General features: G+C 41.1%; 1 protein-coding gene across 13 annotated transcripts in view; it reads left to right on the top strand.

The window, feature by feature from the left end:
* The window catches only part of ADAMTS9 (ADAM metallopeptidase with thrombospondin type 1 motif 9), a 156,555-nt gene that overhangs the window by 105,738 nt on the left and 32,577 nt on the right, over positions 1 to 18,240 (top strand). For all 13 annotated transcript variants that reach the window (XR_006416800.1, XR_006416803.1, XR_006416804.1 and 10 more), the window contains 3 exons: positions 2,298 to 2,465; positions 9,846 to 10,019; positions 17,559 to 17,729. Coding sequence is in view for 9 of the 13 variants with exons in the window: in XM_044452059.1 (XP_044307994.1) it covers positions 2,298 to 2,465; positions 9,846 to 10,019; positions 17,559 to 17,729 (513 nt within the window). In the remaining 4 variants the exon portion in view is untranslated. The remainder of the gene's footprint in view (positions 1 to 2,297; positions 2,466 to 9,845; positions 10,020 to 17,558; positions 17,730 to 18,240) is intronic.

Consider the following 18,240-nt stretch of genomic DNA (forward strand, 5'->3'; position numbering starts at 1 on the left):
CATATGTCCCTGTTAAAAACCCCACTTTAAAAGGAACCCTGAGCTTTGACAACTACTTAAGTTCTGTGCTCCCGTAAAAGGTATGGTTCACACTTTTCCTTTTTTCCAAGCACCTAGAGATGCAGGAAAGGGTTGGAAATTCTGAGGACACTGAGGCAGGTGATCAGGTGCAACATAAGTTGTCCCTGTGCTTTCTTCTTGCTCTTCCCTCTGGTATTCCAGGGGTTTCCTCTCCTTGCAATTGTCAGCCCTTTTTGCTTGCTATGGATTGCCATTGGCTGCTAGGGTGGGTTCATGTGATGTGTAAACCTGACCTCTGATTATATTCAGCTTTCATGTGGTTTTTGTGTATGTGGGGTGGGGTAGGGGGTTGTTGCTCCTTGTTAGAGTTTAAAGCTAGAATTGTATATGTTTGGCTTCAATTGAACATGCTGATACCTCCCTCTTCTTTCTAAGCAGCGCTATTTTGGGTCCATTCCTGTTGTCGCTAAACAAACAGACTTCAGTATTAGAACGAAGGATCAGGTTGGGTTGGAGGTAGCAACCCCAAGCAATTCCTTTCTCAGTTTCTTTCTTGAGTGCTTATGTACAAATCTGCCGTTGCTATTTAAGCAGTCTCTTTCAGGACTTCACTATCTCTTGCTCTCTCCTCCTGTTCCCAGTTCCTGACTATTCAGTCTTATCCAAACAAATTGGCTTACAGTTCACAGGAATTCATCATGGAAGGCTGATTACTGCAATTTACAGTTTATAAAATGAATTGCTTCCTTGGTGTATATAAAAGATTACCTGGTGCAGAGAGGACAAGGTTATGATTTTAGACATTTCTTTTGGGACTTGAAAAAGACTCACCTACAATCTCTGGGGATGTGTTTACCTGACTAAGCCCCCCTATGTTCTATCTAATAAAATAAATGTTCTTGATCTTAAGTTCCAGGCAGCTATGTGGTCCAGTTTTGAATTTAGATTTCAGGAGCTGGAGTTTATGCAATGTGAACATGTGTTTTGAGTGTGGGGAGATGTTTTCTTATTCATTTTAAACCTACTGAATATTAATGAAATTCTCTTCCTCCAGTTCTAGTAAGATATGGAAGTCTAAAGGACTAGTTTTCCTAGGCAAGGATGGTTCCTGCAAAGGAGTAGCAGACATTGACAGCAATTACAGTCAAATTACAGGGAGGTTAGGGGCACTAGATCCCTGCAAAAATAGAAAAACTTCTAACATCTTTACCCCAAAAAACCTTCACTCTTAATACTGTTTACCATATGTGTACTGGATTGAGTCTCCCTCCCTCCCTCTCTCCCTCCCTCCCTCTCTGCATTAGGCCTGAAATATTGATACGTACACTTACAAGTTAATTGAAAAACATTTTTAATTTAAAAAATTCCACTCACCTTATGCCTTTGTGAGGATAGGCTAAGATCCACTGGCAAAAAATGGGAGATACACTGTGCACTGAGAGACAAAAACGAGGCTGGCTGGTACCGAGACAAAGTGTGCGATGTCCCCAGAGTGCATAGTCCACCATTTTCTTTACATTTTCTAGGTCTACACGTGTCATCTGCGATTTTCCACAGTAGACTGGAATACTCCAAAAGAATTTCCATTTAATTATTGATGGGAAATTCATGAATAATCAACTGTACAAAAGCTAAACCTGTGAGGTTCTCATTCTCTTCCCCTGCCAGCCTTCAGTCACTGTATACTTGCATGTAATGTACACAGCAAATCCCTTGGTTCTCTAATAATGGTATTTGTGTTATCTTTACTCCCCCAGACAAATTTTTCTGCTGTTACTCCCTTGTCCAAGCATTTTATGCATTTATGTTGGCTTCCCTTTCTCTTGCTTCTTTGCTTAATCCTAACAATGAAAATAGCAATAAAACTTTCAGGGAAACTTCCAAATGCCAATAGAGTTTAGTACTAATTGTAAAATGTTAATATTCACAGCCATAAATTTGGTCAAAACAAAGCATCTAAAACAGATCTGAAAATACAGCAAGTAAGAGGAAGATTTTTACATTGGATTCCCGCAGTAGCCATTTGTCTTCTTTTTCTGTGCTATACTTAGACGCAGAGACTTCTGCCAGGGTGAGAAGAAGAGACCAGGTGAAATAGAAGTTGGGACACAACTACTGTTGTTCAGCAGACAGTGACTGAGCTTGGGCTTCCTTTCTCAAAAGGGGAAACACAGGATCGTGGTGTATGCTTGGCCCTCTTATGCCTAAAATAATACATGCTTTTAATTACATGTGCAAGTACATGAATATATTTGTCTTTGCCTTTGACATTTCAGTGTTCTGTGTCTTGTGGACGAGGGCAGAAATACCGAGAAGTTTATTGCTTGTCGAAGGATGGAAAACATTTAGACAACAGTCTTTGTAAACAGCTGGCCAAACCGAATGTGCAAAGGAAGTGTAGAGGTGGCAGGTGCCCAAAATGGAAAGCAGGAGACTGGGGACAGGTAAGGTGTGGCATCCTACCTTTTGCACAAACAACAATGAGTAAGAAACATCTGTCTGCTTTTAAGAGAGGTTCATAGTAGTAAAGTCCGTGCTTTGGATACAGAAGGGCCCAAAGCCTTTGAGAACATTGAAGAGTGGATGTAAGAACTTAGCATAAAGGGCCTTACTCCTCGGATTTGGGCCATGGGATTTCCTTATATCTTCATTCCCACATGCCTTAGGTCTCCAATTTTATCTGTGCTTACAGCCATTCAGGTTTGCATTTGAAAGAAAGGGCCTTCCTAGTTAATCTAGTATCCTCTTTTTATAAACAGAGCTGAGTGGGGGAAGATCAGCTCCTGAGTTGCTAGGCAACTGTATGCTGCAGTCAGATGAGACATCAGGGGATCTGAACCATGCAAAGGCAGCTCTGTTTCAGCAGTTGCTAGGTAGGTCAGGCATGGAAAGCTGAGGGAAGAGTAAAGTGGAACTGTGCAGAAGGGGAGAGGAGATACGCAACGGTGTGCACTAAGACTCGTGTTCAGAAGAGACAGTGTTCCGACATGGACTCAGCGGAGCCAGATTGTCAGGAGCCTTTCTGGAAGGCATAAGCCCGCAACTTTATTTTGTTCAGGCTCTGAGGTTTCTCACCGTGCAAGGTGGGTTGGTTTGCAGGACCCTGTGAGCAGAACAGGTATTAGCAGAACCAATCCATGGGTCCAACAGACAATTGGGCTCATTGTGACTCACTTTCTCCCTTCTTTCTCCTTGGCCTTCCAGCCAGTACCCCAGTGGCTTTTATGTGTTGAACTGACAGAGCCCAGTACTCCCCCACTTTCTCAACACTTCCCTCAGGATCTGGCTACACCAAAGGGGAATAACTTAACTCCTCACGTACTCCTCATGGCTTCCTTGTTAGAGCACTTACTGCTGCAGATACCTTGTTTGTCTGGGCTTGGGAAAGTGCTGAAAAGCTGGAGGACACTGAGAAGTTCCAGTTCAACACTTAATATTAAGAGGATTGCACTGCTAAGTGGAAGTTGTGGGGGCTCCTTTTGGTGCACCTAATTTGTTGCTTTCCCCAATTTTTTGTACTTTTCAATTGACAGTTTGGCCTTTGCATCTTAAGTGTGCAAATTGCCTGATCAGTTTCTGTGTCTGCCACCCACTTCACTTTGCTTCTCTCTCTAACAACTGAAACATACAGGAAAATTGATCAGAAAAGACTGCACATAGCAAGCAGCTGTAAGGGAGCACTTTAGAATTTATGGGGCCAAATCCAGAGTATATGCATGACAGTCACTCCACACCATGCATCATGGATGGGTCTTTCACTGGTGCTGGCAATGATGAGGTTGTGAAGAGCAGCAGGGTTTCTTGCTGCTCTCGCTGAGTCGCTTGCTAGACAATCCCTATAACCCATGTTGAAATTGCACTGCCAGTCTCAAATGACATGACAACCCATTCCTAGAACAAGCTCTGTGCTGTCAGGGAAACATGTTGCCCAAAATTAAGCCACTCTTTAGGAAGCAGTCTAAGTTTGGAAGGTGTGACAACCCACTGTGGTTAGTTACCCGTGATGGATTGTCATGTTGTCCAAATCATGTTATTCTTGGCTTCCTCAGAGGGGAGAATGGCAACACAAGAATGAAGGGATGTTGAGCCTGCTTTTGCTATTAACAGAAGAATTGTATTTGTTTGCTCTCCTGCTTGCTGAATCTGGTCAAAATAGGAAATTAGGGACTCTCTGGCTCACAACTGCTTCTCCAGGATCATGAGCCTGTGGGTGATGCTACTGGACCTTGGCTGGGAAGAATTGCCTTCACATAGACATACAGTATTCCAGGGTGGCTGTGGGGCTGACACTAGGATTTGTGATCGTAAGCAACGTGCCTCCTATGTACCCTCCTTCTCTCACATGCTTACCAGCAGGCAGGTATAAATGGGAACCAAGGGGCAGAGCGGATGGGGAGCACTGCAGGGTAAATTAGAAGGATTGTGGGTGACAGAGTGGGTTGGAGGGTCCAGCTGCCCTGCACTTCTTCCACCCAGTGCTGGAAGTGCTGAATGAAGAGCCATTGCCACCACTGCCACCATCTTCCTCCTTCCCTCAGGCACAGTATTTCTCTTTATAGTCATACGGTTTGAAAGTTTTCAGGGGTAGCCCTCTTGTAGGCATTCTGGGGCCCTTACATGCAGCCCAACCCTACCATGCCAGATGCTGACACTGGCTCTAGTTGTCAGTCTGAGCTAAATTGTTAACTAACTCACTCATCACTAGTTTGGACTTGGCCTTTCTTTTCTTTTATAGGTGTCTGCATGATTTTGTGTGTTCATAGAAAGATGCCACTGATTAACTTAACAGCTCTGATGAATTCTTAAATTATTGGCACATTAACAAGATCAGTCTATGAGTCTGAGGTCTTGTCTAACTGCTAAGATACAGTGGCCAAGTTCAGACATCAGAGTAGACTAGAACTCTTTAAAGTTATGGATGAGCACGTGTGCTGATGCAGGCTGCTTGATCGCTGCGGCATGGCTCCTGCCAGTGGAAGCAGCTGAACAAGCCAGAGACTCTCCATCCGTGTTTTGTTTCGCAGAATGTCTGTCCTGGAGTCTTCAAACAAGCCAGAGCGATAAGCTAAAGACAACCCTGGCATAAGAGTCTAGCTTGTTAAGGGAGGAACTTGGCAGAGACCTGGGTTTGAGCATAAACAAATCACAAATGGAGAATCCCTGGCTTGTTTAGTTGCTCCTGCTGGAAGAAGCGATCGAGTGAGGGTGCTGAAGCTGTCTAAATACCTGCTGCTTTTGGTCACAAGTTTTGGACCTCTGTTTGAAACTCACAAAAACATTTTTAGCTAATAAAGCCATGCCAGCTAACATGTAACAGTATGTCAGAGGCTTGAACACATATAAAAATAGACAACTGAATTTTTTTAAGCATTACTCCAGGTGATTGATTCCAATTCAAAAAGAAACAAAAATTAATGAAGAGATAGTTTGATTTATAGCCTATGATAATCTGTTGTGACTTCGCAATTAAAGGCTATGATTGCAATGCTGCGCCCGGTTGCATATGCTCAGCCCTACTGACACCAAGGGAAGCATGTCTAACTGTGTGCAGGATTGCAGCTAATCTGTATGCTAATGATTAGTTTATGATTGCGATAGTTCAGGCCTAGCGGAGGCTTTGTTCTTCAGTTGGTGTAATTTGAAATGTCTGTCACCTTTGTATTGTGAGTGATACCAACTTAAGCCATCTGGTGATCTGGCCATAAAGCTAAAGCACTGCTGTGAAAGTGATTTTATTTTTCATTACAGAAATCTAGTGGCAGCCTCTTAGAACTTTTAAAAATCTGTCATAAGTGTTCATACAGCGGTTCCTTATATAGCTGTTCTACAAAGACGTATCATTCATCATGGCTCAGTGCAATGGCACATTTTGTCTAGCATTGCCGAGCAAGAGCACAAGAACTCTTGAATAATGCTTCACTGGAATGTCATTCTCCTTTGTGCTAGATACCAGTGTTCAGGAAATATTTTTATTAGCTGCTGCAACCATATTCCAGACATAGTGTTTTCTAAATCTCATTCTTAAACTTTATAGAGAAGTGATCATTTTAAAAGAATGTAAGAATGTAGATACCCAAGTTTTTGTGAGCTATTCCTAAATTCAGGGGGAAGACGCTTAGTTGTATGATAAAAAAGAGACATATTGTTGCCTAGCACTTTTGTCTGGGCGATCACAGGCAGGAAGGAAGGAAGGAAGGAAGGGAAGGAGAAAGATGGGGTGGGGAAAGAGAAGCAGTCTCATGGTGTACTTTAATGAGGACAGTACTTTGGAAAGAAAATATCTGGAGAAAAGAACATTTTCTCACTGGGTTTCCAGTATTATCAATCAATGTACAAGGGGGAGAAATAGACACATAAAAAACACATAACTACAAGGATCATAGTGCTCTATCAGCTTAGCAGCTAACTAGCTTTACAGGGAGTTGAATCATGTGCTACGACTAGGTTGAGAGATGATATGGCCTGGATTACCGGTTGCTGGAAACATGAATGGAAGGGTGCTATTGCACAATGTTTTGCATGCTATAGGAATCTGGTTAGTACCATAAGATAATTCCTACCCAGCCATATCATCTGAAATAGGGCATTGGCTGTAGTCACTGCACCCACCTGAAATTTATTTTGCCAGTGGGTTACCAATTTTGGGCCAGCTTGTATCTTTTCAGATTTGTGCCTGAGGCTAGAATTTGCTAATCCTTACCTGCATGATCATGTTAACAAGGCTATATTCAAGACCATTCATTCATCAATACCAGCCAAAACTTTTAACTTCTAGAGTGCAGCTCACCATGCCTAGAACAGCTTGCCACTTGCTACAAATCAACCCATCTTCCTTATAACCGACTTCTGCCACCACATATTTTATGGCTGGATGTTGTTTGGTAGCAGTTAATTATTCACAATTGTTTGCATGGCCTGGTCTCACTGTGATCTCTTAGGTCTTCCATTCCAGCTCATCATTCATCGTGAAAATGTAAAATTTTATTTATTTATTTATTTATTAAAACATTTTTATGCCGCCCCATTCGCCGAAATTGTTTCTGCTGCTTTAGTTCATTTATCAGTTCTTCTCAAACTGTCCTCGGAAGCCATTTAGATGTTTGGTATTTTCAAATCCCAGATATTCATCCAGTGTGCAAATACCCAGCATATATTACTGATGCCTCTTTTTTTTTTCTATACATACTTAAGTGGAAAGTGTTCTGAAGGGGAAAAAATGAGTAAGCTAGCAAACGGCTCACCTACACAATGTATAAGCCAGTAAATTTTCACAGCTAGATAAGTTTAGCAGATGTTTGGACAGTTGAAGTCAGAAGTGAGGTACATCCCAAAATTTTGAAAACAGAGTTTTGAGATCTGGTTATTTTAAACACCCACATACACCAGTGCTTTAATGTAAAGGGGTTGTTTGCACAAATGTATCTGTGTACAAAAATCTATATACTGAGTTCTATACTATGTGCAAGATTGTTTTCACTATATTGGCAATATAGGTATCAATATCTGCCTCAAAAGAATTATCACTACCTGAATAGGAATGGCCTCATTATAATCAGGATAATTCCTTTGATTTGATTTAGCTTCGCTTACCTTATATCATATGTATTATTACAACATTCATGCAAATTAAATCCTTGAATATTACCAATCAGGTCTAAATCCCATTTCAAAATATATTAAAGTGAGTTGTTTTGTATACATTCCTTTAGCTATGATTCTGCTATCCCATGAGGAATGCAGAGGATAAAACAGTGTTATTAATCACAATAGAATGTGCCACGCCATATGGGAAGCATTTGCATCAGCTGATAGGAAAATCAAGTTGCATTTGTCGCACTTTTTTCAAGTTATAAAATTGGTCTTTCATAAATATTTATAACCTGAAGGAATGTCCACAGTCAGCTTGTTTTTTTGGTCTTTTCACTTCATAGCACACAGAGACAATAAAATAATGCAGAATAGGAGAAGCCCATTTTTAAAAAGTTGTTTGGATAAAAGGATGTCAATATTTTCTTGACAATGTGCATGACAACAAACTGTAAATGTAAGGAAATGCTATGAAATTGTAATTTGCAAGAAAAAGAAATTTTTCATTGAAACTGAAAGTACATTTTACTCATATGAATGTGACATTAAATTTTAAAATTTGCTTTCAATAACTCTTATGTTAACAAGAGACACTTGCTAATGTCTACATGGTGTCTATGAAATCTGTTTCAAGTGTCTTATAAATAAATCCAAGAAAGGCTACAGATATAACATTAACAAGTTATAAATTGTTGTTTAATAGTTCTTGCATTTTTAGCAAGGCTTATTCAGCCCTTGTCTAAAAGTGCTAAATGTCAGCCATAATAGCTGTGTTTCAGCTAGAAACCTTCTTGACTTTTGAACACTTTCACTCTCCAGTTAATTATTCTCTTCTAAAAACACTCAAACTGCCTTTTAGGATACCCTGCTGAGCAATATACATCCATTGCCACATGCAGGCAAACAATTCTTTGCAAATCTACTAGGAAGCAAGTCCAGTTGAATCAGGAAACTTACCTCTGTGCAAACATGCGTAGAATCGGGCTGCAACATGTTCTTCAACATATCAGCCACACTATACCCCATTATCTGTGAAAACACAAGCGCAGCTGGATATCGCAAACATTGTTAACATTTGCCTATTTATAGTCAGACACAATCCTATGCAAGCTTGGAAAGAAAGAGTTAGCTAGCTAGCTGGAGTTGCAGGGCCTTTTACTGTCTAAACTTGCATAGGATTGCACCCTTAATGACACTGTTAAAAACAAAGACCAGTAGACAGATTGGAATGTATTTTTAAATACGTAGCTTTCATTAGAATTAGCTTTAGAGTTAATATGTTGAAATAATAGTAAATCAAGAGCAAATTAAATGAAAAACAGAAATAATATTGAAAGATTGTTGGCAGGGAATTGAACACACGCTAGTTTGCTGTAGTGCACGTAGGAAAGCTTGTTGCATGAGGAGGTGGGAGGAGGTAGCCACCAAGTCGATAATGTGAGTGCGATCCTGTTGGGATGTCCCATATTCTTCCACAATGACAGTCTTTCTACAGCCGGACTTAATCTGCAAGGGTAGCAGCATCTCTGCTGCCTTTTGCTTTTTTGTGATTTTCTAGATTGGAACCATTCATTGTCGTTATTATTAAACCACGGAAGTTGAGACTTTCAATATCCATGGTTGCATGGACATGTATTATCTATGCAACCATGATCTGGCATTCAGGATGCAGCTTGAAAAGGACATATTTTTGGAGTATACAAAATACGTCCTAGCCTGCACATGTAGATTTGGTGGCCCATACAGTACGCTTTTCTACCCAAGTAGGAAGCCTGTGAATCAAAGGAGAGAGATTGAAGTGGCTGTTTCTGTTAATCAACTGCAGTATATTATGCATTACATACTTTGTAAAAGTTTTCTTTTGCATGTGTTGCTATACTCTGAGGATTGTAAGGATTTAGGGATCCAAGATTATGAAATTTATGCTGCGAGTATTAACTGGATGGAAAAGCAATGCAACAGATACGATGATCTGAATAGTGGATTTTACCAAAGCACAAGAATTTCCAGGCCAGAGGCCCTACACATAAGGGAGTGAGGTATCAACCAGTCCCAAATGCCTGTGTCCAGCCCGGCTCAAAAAGACCAGCATGTGGTATCTGGATTTTTAGCAAAATATCAGTGGCAGCAGTCTTTCTTAGTATTCAGTGTTCTATTTCCTTTCCTTATCAAAGAAAGATGGGGTGGGGGGGAGATTTAAGCAAGATATCTGACATTTACTGTTTATACTTCTTCAGTGTTCTGTGTCCTGTGGGAGAGGAGTTTGGCAGAGAAGTGTCTTCTGCCACCTTGGTTCTCACAAAACCACTAGAGAGATTGAATGCAATCAGTCCAACAGACCAGCTTCAGAACAGGAATGCCAAATGACTGAATGTTCTATCTACAATTGGGAAGCAGAGAGTTGGGAAGATGTAAGTACTCAGTAAGGAAAATGTATTGCAGCAAGCCTGTTCCTGACACATTCTTCACTGCCATGTTGTACCCTGTGGGGAGCTGAGAAACTGGCTGAGTCAAATATATTATTGCCAGGCAACCAGAGGACCAAGTGACCGGCTGGTTCAACGTACTCCATTTTCAGGTGGCCAAAGTTAATGACTCTCTCTTAGAAAACCACCGTTAGGTCTGTGATGCACATCCCCAAAGCTCCATGGAGGAAAGGTGAGCTAAGAAGTTTATAAATAAATAGCACTGAGTAAGTTAAAAGGCTATATATAATAAGGTACCTCTGTGTGTTCCCATCGCAGTATTGTGACTCCTTCTGTTCTTCAGAAACCCAGTTTAAGTTAACCGCATAAAGAATTGTAGCCACAGAAAAGCCTGTGTTTTGGAAAAGCTTGTTTAACAGATACCAAATACATAACGCTATAATCTAGAAGTATCACGAGCAAGGTAAGTGTGACAGATTTCTAACAAAGGCATCAGCATTTCTTTCAGACCAGTTTAAAAAGCCTTGCCAGAAATTACATTGCACTGGTAGGACTGGTGATCACTTCTACTATATGGGATATATCCTGTATTTGGGCATTTATGCAGAACAGACCTGCTGCCATTGGCCAGTGCCAGCTAGATCCTCAGAATGTTAGCTCAGGCAAACACTGAGCATTAAGTTCTTAAGGAAACACCAGGCAAAATGCATAGCTTTTAAAATCAGATGTACCTCACCTGTCCAATACCAGAAAAATGGACAGCATCACCCATAGTTTTAATTATTACCATGTATGGCAAAAGGTTGCCAATTTTTCTTCAGTATAATCTGTTGTGCTGATAAAGGATAATTGATAAGAACAAACTTGTTCCATTTGGAAAGAGTCTCTTTGTATAATTGATAAGTGCGTGGTTGAATTCTTCACAGACAATTCATACCTCTTTTGAATGCTGCTTTTCTCTGAAGCAATTTGCAGTTCCATCCCTGAGATGCTTGAAAGCAAATAGTTATTGTAATGTCTATATTAAAGATGAACCCTAATCATAGGATAAGATGCTGGGCAAAATCTAGAAATGACCACTCTCCTTAAATGTGTGATGCACTGAATGGCTGAAAATTATGTGCTTTGGACGAAATGTGATATGCTTGATCAAACAGCTCTAGAAATAACCACTCAAATCCCCAAATCATTCATGACAGGCTGATCATTTCAGTTCTACATCTGCTGTAACTATTAGCCAGTTCACATGTGTGTGGGTCTGTCCAGCTGTTCACATTGTTTGAGATTCAGTCACAGGAGGGGTAAGGGCATGCCTTGCATGCAGAATTCCCCAGGTATGGTCCTAGTTTCTCCAGCAGGGTTGGGAAAGGCCCCCATCTGAATCATCAGAAAGCTGCTACTGGTTAGAATTGACAATACTAAGCTCAATGGACCAGTGAACTGGCTCAGTGTAAGGCAGCTTCCTGTGTGAACATCTCGTAAAGCCCAGTGAGATAACGTGTATGTGAGAGGGGTGATTATAAAAGCAGAGGAAATACAGCAGATGGAAAAGAATCAATATAAAAATGTGTGTCTGAATAGTTGGAGTTCCTGCCTTTGTTTTTTTTCTGCAAAACCTGCAAAAAACTGTTCTGATAGCAAAAGGATTAGAAGAAAAAGAATCAAAATGTATGGGGTCAAAAGGGAGGCAGATGGAGGCAAGAGTAGCATTTAATGAGTCAGAAGCAGAAAACCAAGACTTCACAGGAAGTTTTGTTTTTGTGTTTGCATAAAGCCTGGCAATTTATTAATATTGAACTTTATACAGTCAGAATTTTACAACAGCTTAGAATCAAGCTATGTGTTATCTTTAATACATAGCATGCAGCTCACTTTCTGGTTTTGTTTTGGCAGGCACCCGGAGTAGGCATAGTGTATGAAAAGGGAAATTTAATCCTTTCTTTCCCAGAACTGTTCCTTTAAAAAATGGTCTAAAGGTTGATTTTTGAGAAGGAAGGGAGGACAAAAAAGAGCTGCATGCTATGTATTTAACATTTTTATAGGTTGGCCCTTGCTATATATTGGGGAAAGGAGGTTATGTGAACAGAACACTCCTTTTTAGTCATTTGGTTGTCCTTGATTTATTTTGTTTTGTAACTATTCCCTTAAACAGGTAGATCAGATGATTGTGGGTTATGAGAGGCATGTATGTGTGTGCCTTGATATGTGATGGGTGCCTAGTGCCATTTGTTTCACATGCTATATCTTTAATAGATGAAGAATAAACATTTTAATAAATATTTGAGTTGCACAGGGGAAAAATTTGGAATGGAGTTTGTAGGGTCAGTTACCTTACATTGCACACCTCCAAATAGTTTTAGCACAGTGAAAGTACTATTACGTGGTAACCAGAATGTTCAGGGTGTGAAAAAATAGAATAAAATGTTTAATAAATCCACCCTTCTTAAATATTCAGAATCACATAAAAACTTTTCGCTCCATGCTTTGCTTGCTAAAAATCAATTTTGAAGAGATACATAGATACATTTCAAAATACAAAAGACAACCCCAGTTCCTGGTTCTCCAGATTGTAAAAGACCAACGTTTTCTTAGCGAATAGAAAGAATTTTCAAAGCTGGCAGTAACTTTCTTCTACCAGGTTATCCTTCAGTTGTCACAGTCAAACTCACAGAGTGCAGGACAGAAATCATTATTTCACTTAACTTGTATTGTGGACCATGGGAATAATTTTAAAGCAGAAAATACATATTTTTGCATTTTTCTGTTAGCTTATGGTTCAGAGCTGCTGCAATACCATACAGTGACAAGTGAGGATTAATGGAAACTCCAAGGAAGCATATATTCAAGAGGTGTAAAATTACATGACTTGAACTGTGCTGCAGTAATACTCTAGCTTAGAGTCGGGTTCTCTCTGTCAGCATTGTATAAATAGGGAACAAAGAAAGCCCCAACCAACAAAACCACTATTAAAAGGAAAGCGAGATACTGTAAGAAATATGGTATATAAATAGAAGTCATCCAAATTAATTCAGGTAATACTTTTACAAGGGCTTAAGATTTTGGTAACTAAATAGCATGCATTTGAAGGACTTACCAATTGGAGTAATTAGCTTCCAAAGCAATTTTTTCTGCCCTGGCTTTTTGCTTTCTCTCTTGCTCTGTCTGGTTCTCTCTCTCTCTCTCTCTCTCTCTCTCTCTCTCTCTCTCTCTCTCTCTCTCTTGCACACACACACACGCACATACACTCACATGCATGCACACTATTTTAGTTATAACTTCCACAACTGGAAAGCATTAGATACCCTTCCCCCCCGCCACTGCCCACCCTTTTGTGGGAGGTGAATGTTGGATGGGTCATGCTGCTTTTCTAAAACTTTCCAGACTCCCCCTGTGTGGTTTGGTGTGAGCATGTGTGATCTCTAACTTGTGACAGAACAGACTACAGGGAATTTTTTAAAAAAAATCTTAAATCCCTAACATCTTATTTCCCGTTTAAAAAGCCATAAATTAAGCAACAGTCCAGATCTAGCACACATCTTAAACTGTATAATTCTTTACCGGGCTTGGGGGCAGGTTGGTTTGGATGGTAGTCTGCAAAAGCAAAACAAAAAAGGGGGAAGTTTGCCTGCAATAGAAATATGTTGCAAGTTATTTATTGAGAGGTGAAGTACAGACTGAATCAACCTACTGGTAGTAAATCCAAGCTGATAGAAAAGGCTTGTTGGAAACAAGGCTGCACCCTCATTAATGACCAGGACCCTCTGTCCCTTCCTGGTTCAATTTACCCTGCTCTCATTTATAGCTCTTGTTGAATTCTGATGTGCTTGTTCTCTGCTACTTAAGTATTTAGAAATCAATTTGAGCAGCCTTCTACATAAGGCTGCCATTATTGTTGCTCTGCAAACTCCATCTGGTATAAATTGAGGTAGCCTAGCTGTAAACAGGAACCTCCTGTGTTTGTTTGTTTGTTTGTTTGTTTGTTTAAAACATTTCTATCCCATTTTTATCCAGACAGATTTCAGGTTGGTTTATAATTAAAGTGTAACAGCATATTAAAATACTATTTACTATTGCATATAAATTATACAATAAACAGAAAAGGCCCTTCCCTGGGTAGCCAGAGAGGACTCCAGAAGAAGGATGCCAGTAGAAGACCAGTGCTGAAAGTGTGGAGTAACCATGTTAGTCTCTTGCAGCAAAAACAACAAGGTCTTACAGCACTTTAAAGACTAACACGTTTATTACGGTATTGGTTTTAGTGGATTGTATGATGAAGTGTTTCCTAGTTCATGCAAGATTAAGCCACAAGACATTTGTTAGCCTTTAAAGATTCCATGAGATTCACTTATTTTTGCTGTCTACAAGTTTGTTTCTGGGCATTATTCAGGGTGCTGGTTCCAGTCTTTGACTGCTGTAGGCATTGCTTCTGTATAGGTCTTGTGGGCAGGATCCCCTGTTCTGTGTTGAGACACCTCTAGAAGCAGGGTGCTTTCTGCAGTACCATCACATTTGTGGAACTCCCACTACATGAGATGCTTTGAGCTCTGTCCATTGGAAGCTTCTAGAGATTGTAGGGTATATATTTTTTATCAGATAGCAGTATCAGATGGCATAAAACATCAGTCAGCTGTATGAATACAAGTTGCCCCATTAAAAAACAGCTTTTGGGATAACAGCTGAAGAAGGCTTCATGTATCTCTCTCAAACAAAGGATTCCAGAGCATTTGGACTGCCACCAAAAATGCCCCTTAGATGGAAGCTGGGGCAGAATTCCGTTAGAAGATTTTAGGTGCCTCAGGGGAGGAAATCTTAAATGAGAGCAAACATTTCTTGACATACTGGTTTCAGTATTTCCACCAGATTCTCACACTTGAGATTTCCACTGTTGAAGAGCTGGAGATGCTGCCAGGCACATGCCTTCAATATAGCAAGGGACAAGAGGGCGGAATGTGGCACTGTAGGCAACAGCGGGGGATGGGGGCAGTGTGCTGGCTGCATTGACAGGAACAGTGCTAGATGAAGTGTTTGCAGTGGCTGCCACCATTTTAATATGCCCATATTACCTCTGTGCAGCATAGGTCAGGATTAGAAAAATTCTGCAGAAATTAAGATGGTGACAATTTCAGCCCTTTCACCAGTGGTTTTCTTACCAATACACTGGCTCATGAAAAGTGTGCATATGTGAATACACACACACACACACACAAATGCCAACATCAGCCCCAATGCACCCTCCAGGGCCCACAGACTGAGCATTTCAGATGCTGATAAACAGCCATTAAGTACATCTCTGCAATGCATGCTGATCATAATTTAGTCAGAAAGCCTCTCTTAAATAATCTTAGGGCCTATTAATTGATCTTCAATAAGTTGTTATAGTTCCTTCATCTTTTAAAATTGAAAGATTTGATAGACATTGGCTAATGACATACTACTGCATTCCAAACTAAAGGTAAAGATTTGTTTGGGCATCAGTAGTGAGAGAAGCCCGTAGGGGAGCCTCTTAAGGCTCAGTTCTCTACATGTTTAGACAGAAAATAAGTCCTGGGGAGTCCTGGGATTTGCAGAACCTTTTTTGCTTACAGTCAGCAATCCTTCATTAAAGTAGGTAAAGATTTGATTCTGCACTTTAATTTAGTGCAGCAGACAGGCTAGCAAATTATACTATTATAATTACTATCCTGTGTTTATTGGAGAATTCTGGATAGGCTAAGGTGTTAAACAAGTTTAACTTACTCAAGATGTAACCAACTGTGTGCAAGGTAATTACATTAGATAAGCATTAAGAAGAATCTAGAAAAATTTTAATTACAATTTTTCCTGGATTCTAATGTCTCTAAAACCCAGTAGGCAGAGGGACTCAGATGCAGTTTTTGCACCTTCCTTAGAGCATCATATCTCATAGGGGCACCTGCCTCCTGTTTCCGAATCTCAGCTTTGAAGTGCAGGTGCCTGCTTTTCCTAGCATTGATTAGACAGACTGTGAGTTCTTGTGCTCTACCCAGACAATCTGTCCCAGCGACAATTCCTGCTATTAAGCACAAGTGATAAGAAATGCCTTACTGGTTTCTCATTTAGCCCAGTATTCTTGACTGCAGCATCAACACTTATAACACGTAAGGAATCCTGTTCTTCTACGTTATGCTGTTTAGTCACAGCAGGCAACAGTTGGGAGCAGAGCCTGCGACTTGCTAGATCAGAAATCTCCAGAGTTTTCTCACAGCATGCTTAAGATTTGGCTTGCTTCACACAGCAGCAAGCTCAGCTGTGCCACTGAGCACGCACGTCAGGGGCAGGCAGTCCTGATTTTCGGGGAGGTATCTGTATGAAATGCTTGCTTTCAAATGCTTGGTAGTCACATTAATACTTCACAGTTTTAGGTGTGGCATGCAAATACGTGATGTGTGAAGCAGGCTGCTCCAGCAGCATGCAAATGCAATGTACCAGGTAGTTCTCTTGCCCTGTGGAGCCATCATCTGCCCCTCCAACTTTTTTGCCCCAACCCTCTGCAACCCATCCTCACCAGCGGATATCAAAAACTATGTGCCTGATGAAGAAACTTCTCCATTGGTCCAACCCAGCTCCTACTCTCCAAATGCGGAGAATTTAATTGGCCTATGAACTGGCAGTACTGCAGCTTCCAGTGAGACCCAAAGCACACTTGACTTGAGGGATGGCGGCTTTGCTGCATTACGTGCAGGCATCCAACTGTTGGATCTTTTCAAGGCAACATCTTGGTTGGCACATCCACCTTCGCCAAGCATTGCTGCCTTGATGTTCATGCCAGGGGCAACTGTGCATCTGGGAGAGCAGTCCTCTCAGCAGTACTGCAATGATGACACCAACCCACCATCCACATATGGGTAAGCTTGCTAGTCACCCATATTTGTGATGCACAGAGACCAAGAAGAAGAAAGGCTAGTTACTTACCTGTAATGGTTGTTCTTCAAGTGGTCATCTGTGCATTCAACACAACCCACGTGTTAGCTGTTGACCCTTCCCAGTAACAGGCTGCATGCAGACACAGAGCCTATATGTGTGAATGCACAGATTATCATTCAAAGAATGGCCGTTTCAGGCAAGCAGTGAGCCTTTCACCACCTCTCTCAGGCTGTGTAGGAACACTCCCTCCCTCAAGGAACCTCCCAGAGAGCTTTGGCTGCTGGCAAGGACCTTAATGACAAACTCCCAACATTTCTAGCCAGCAGGGCCAATGGTTTAGTTCTATCCCAAACATCTGAAGGACACAAAAATAAGACTGCTATTAGATAATGCACACTGGGAATACACACCTGTGCTTCATTTTAGGCTCTCACTGAGAAAAGTTGTCTCCTGTCCCCACTTCCATTCTAAGCCTCTGTGCCAACTTCACCACTGAGGCAAATAAAAAGAACAGAAAGTTTGGCAAAACAAAATACCCCTCCAAAAGGTCAAGAGAGGAATCTCCCCAATGGGCAGCACATCCGCATCTTTCTTTCCTGTCTTAGCTCCACTAACCTCTGTCTCTGATATTTCTCTTGACAGTGCAGCAAAACATGCGGTGAAGGGTCCAGATACCGCAAAGTGATATGCAGGGACCAAAATAGGCAAGAAGTTGACAGCCGTCACTGTGAACCAGGCAAGAGGCCACCTGATGTGGAAACCTGCAACTTGCCGCCATGTGAATATATTTGGATCACAGGGGAGTGGTCAGAGGTACGTATGAAATATTTCTGGACTATAAACATCCTCCACTAAAACTAGTCTATGACAATCACGCAGTGTCATAATTTTCTTTAAATTAATCTGTAGGGTCCTGCAAAATAACTTCCTCATGGTTGATTTGCTTGTCTCTAAGAAGAGAAAGCATGAATTTGGGGTAGAAAAGGTCCTATTAGGGCATCCTGCCCGTTAACTCATGATTGGAGGGCTTTCCATAACTATGGGGCAGCTGCCGCTTTTGCCATTCGCATATGGGTGATGCTGTTAAAAACCATCGTCTGTCCTAACAGTTGCAGTGAAGCTTAGGAAGGGCACAGGAGTGGGTGTCACTGGACAGCTGCTAAAGCTGTTGTAAGCCGCCCCGGCATAAAAATGTTTTAATAAATAAAAATAAAGCCCACATCCCTGCATGGGGCCCACTGCCAGTCCCTCAGCATGTGTTCCTGCTTCTGCGTGTACTCTCTCTCTCTGACTCCTTTTGCTACCTCCACAAGCAATATCTGGA

This window comes from Varanus komodoensis, unplaced genomic scaffold, assembly GCF_004798865.1.
Source record: "Varanus komodoensis strain SLA01 unplaced genomic scaffold, ASM479886v1 scaffold6_4, whole genome shotgun sequence".
NCBI lineage: Eukaryota > Metazoa > Chordata > Lepidosauria > Squamata > Varanidae > Varanus > Varanus komodoensis.